This window comes from Nerophis lumbriciformis, linkage group LG24 (assembly GCF_033978685.3).
Source record: "Nerophis lumbriciformis linkage group LG24, RoL_Nlum_v2.1, whole genome shotgun sequence".
In the NCBI taxonomy this organism is placed as follows: Eukaryota; Metazoa; Chordata; class Actinopteri; order Syngnathiformes; family Syngnathidae; genus Nerophis; species Nerophis lumbriciformis.
Window position 1 is genome coordinate 28185001 of NC_084571.2, and position 1991 is coordinate 28186991.

A 1991-nucleotide genomic window follows, 5' to 3' on the forward strand; every position below is an offset into this window, starting at 1 on the left:
GCAAATAGAGGGGTTTGTAAAAGAAAGTTCCACTGTATTTTGTTTCGTTTTGAAACGTTGGCATTGTCTTCGCAGGGCAGCACGATAGCTCGGCAGATGGGGGCCGTGGCGTACGTGGAGTGCACGTCCAAGGTGTCGGAGAACAGCGTGCGGGACGTCTTCCACGTCACCACGCTGGCGTCCGTGCGGCGGCCGCACAACCCGCAGCTGAAACGCAGCAGCTCTCGCCGCGGGCTCAAGCGGGCGTCGCAGCTCCCCCTCCAGCCGCTGCCCGCTCGGACTGAACCCATGGACCAAGCCCCCGTCCTCAGGAAGGACCGGGCCAAGAGCTGCGTGCTCATGTAGAGCCCCTCCCCCCCTCCACATAAATATTACTGTACATACAAATATATATACGCCAGAAGACGTCTATTTATTCTGTTTTTTGTCGCTATTTTCATTTTTGCACGGTGGAAATATGTTTTTTTGGTGTCAAAATGAGGACAAAAGCACACTGTGATAGTGGAAGTGTTCACTGAAAAAGTGACGATGATTGTGCGTTTTTGTTTAAAAAAAAATAATTAAAAACAAAAGGCGAGGTGAATGGAGCTTTATATGTCTGTTTGTTTATGAAGTGCCCACAAGTGCAATGTTGAGACAAAAACAAACATGTCTGCTTGTCTTCTTCACACTAATTGTGTTTGAACTGTGGAAAATGAAGTCCAATGTACTTTTTTTTTCTTTTCTTTTTTTTTTTTCTTTCTGCAGCGAGTCCTCAGTCCCCACTAATGTTGGAAATAAAGCACCTGCAGATGGCAAAGCTAATCAAAGCTTCCTGGCTGCTCTTTTTTTTTTTCCTACTCCGTTTCCATTGCAGGATGAGGTCGCTAAAGCTCATCTCCTTCAGCAAGTCTCGTCCCGTAAAAATATTTATTTACTGTATGTCTTGTTTAGAGCGCAGTGGAAAATTCTCCACACGTCACTAAAAATCTTTCTCTAAAGGGAAAAGGTTACCTTTAATTGCAGTACCACCACCTTCCACAAGAGGTGCCAGTGACACAGGCAACTAGTATTGTAAGTTCAGACTTTTTTTCATAATACAATTTTATTTTCTCACGTATTACGCAACTTTTCCCTCTGAACATACGTCTATTTCCTTGTAATTACGACCTTACTACTTTGTCATAGCGTTACAAACTTTGTGTCAAAATATTACTTTGACTTATTTCGGATTTTTCTCTCATACATAACTTTTCTCGCAACATTATGACGTATATCTCAAAAAAAATGTTGTGGTAAAATGTCAACTTTTTTCTCAAAATGTTAAATTTTTCTGTTTCAACAAACTGGCTTTTATCATAAAAGGACTTTTTATATTGTTATATTTTTTCAAAAATTCTGACATGAAAAATCTTTTCTATAATGGAAAAACTTAGCGCTCCCTTTAATTGCAATACCACAATGTTCCACAAGAGGTGCCAGTGACACACAATTAGAATTTCTTGTGAATTCTGACTTTTTTTTCATAATGCAAGTTTTTTTTCAAACATTACAATTTTTATCATAACTACTTTTTCTCTGAAAATGTATATTTTTCTTGTAATTACGACTTTTTTTTCTGTAGCTTATCTATTTTATTTTAACATTCTGACCTCTTCTTTTTTTCATATTACAAGTTATTTTCTCATATTAAGACTTTTTTCACAACACAACTTTTCCTTCTGAAAATACGTCTTTTTCATCATAATTCTTCATCTTCATCTTTTTTTTTCTTTGTTTTTTTTTTACGACCCAAGTTTTTTTGTAAAATTCTGACTTTGTCTCTCATTACAAACTTTTTGTAAGAATCTTACATTTTCCTCGTAAATTCTATTCAACATCATGACGTTTTTCATATTTTTCTCACATACATTACAACTTTTCTCGTTACATGTATTCTGTCCGAAAAATGTTCACGGAAAATTTCAACTTTTTTGATGTGACTTTTGAGAAACTTAGCGCTCATTTTCATC

At 37.3% G+C, this 1991-nt stretch overlaps 1 protein-coding gene across 1 annotated transcript in view; it reads left to right on the forward strand.

The window, feature by feature from the left end:
- Nucleotides 1-803, forward strand: part of rnd2 (Rho family GTPase 2) — a 105539-nt gene extending 104736 nt beyond the window's left edge. The window contains exon 5 of the mRNA XM_061982226.1: nt 76-803. Within this exon, the coding sequence (XP_061838210.1) occupies nt 76-345 (270 nt within the window). The 3' untranslated portion in view covers nt 346-803. The remainder of the gene's footprint in view (nt 1-75) is intronic.
- The last annotated feature ends 1188 nt before the right edge of the window (nt 804-1991 follow it).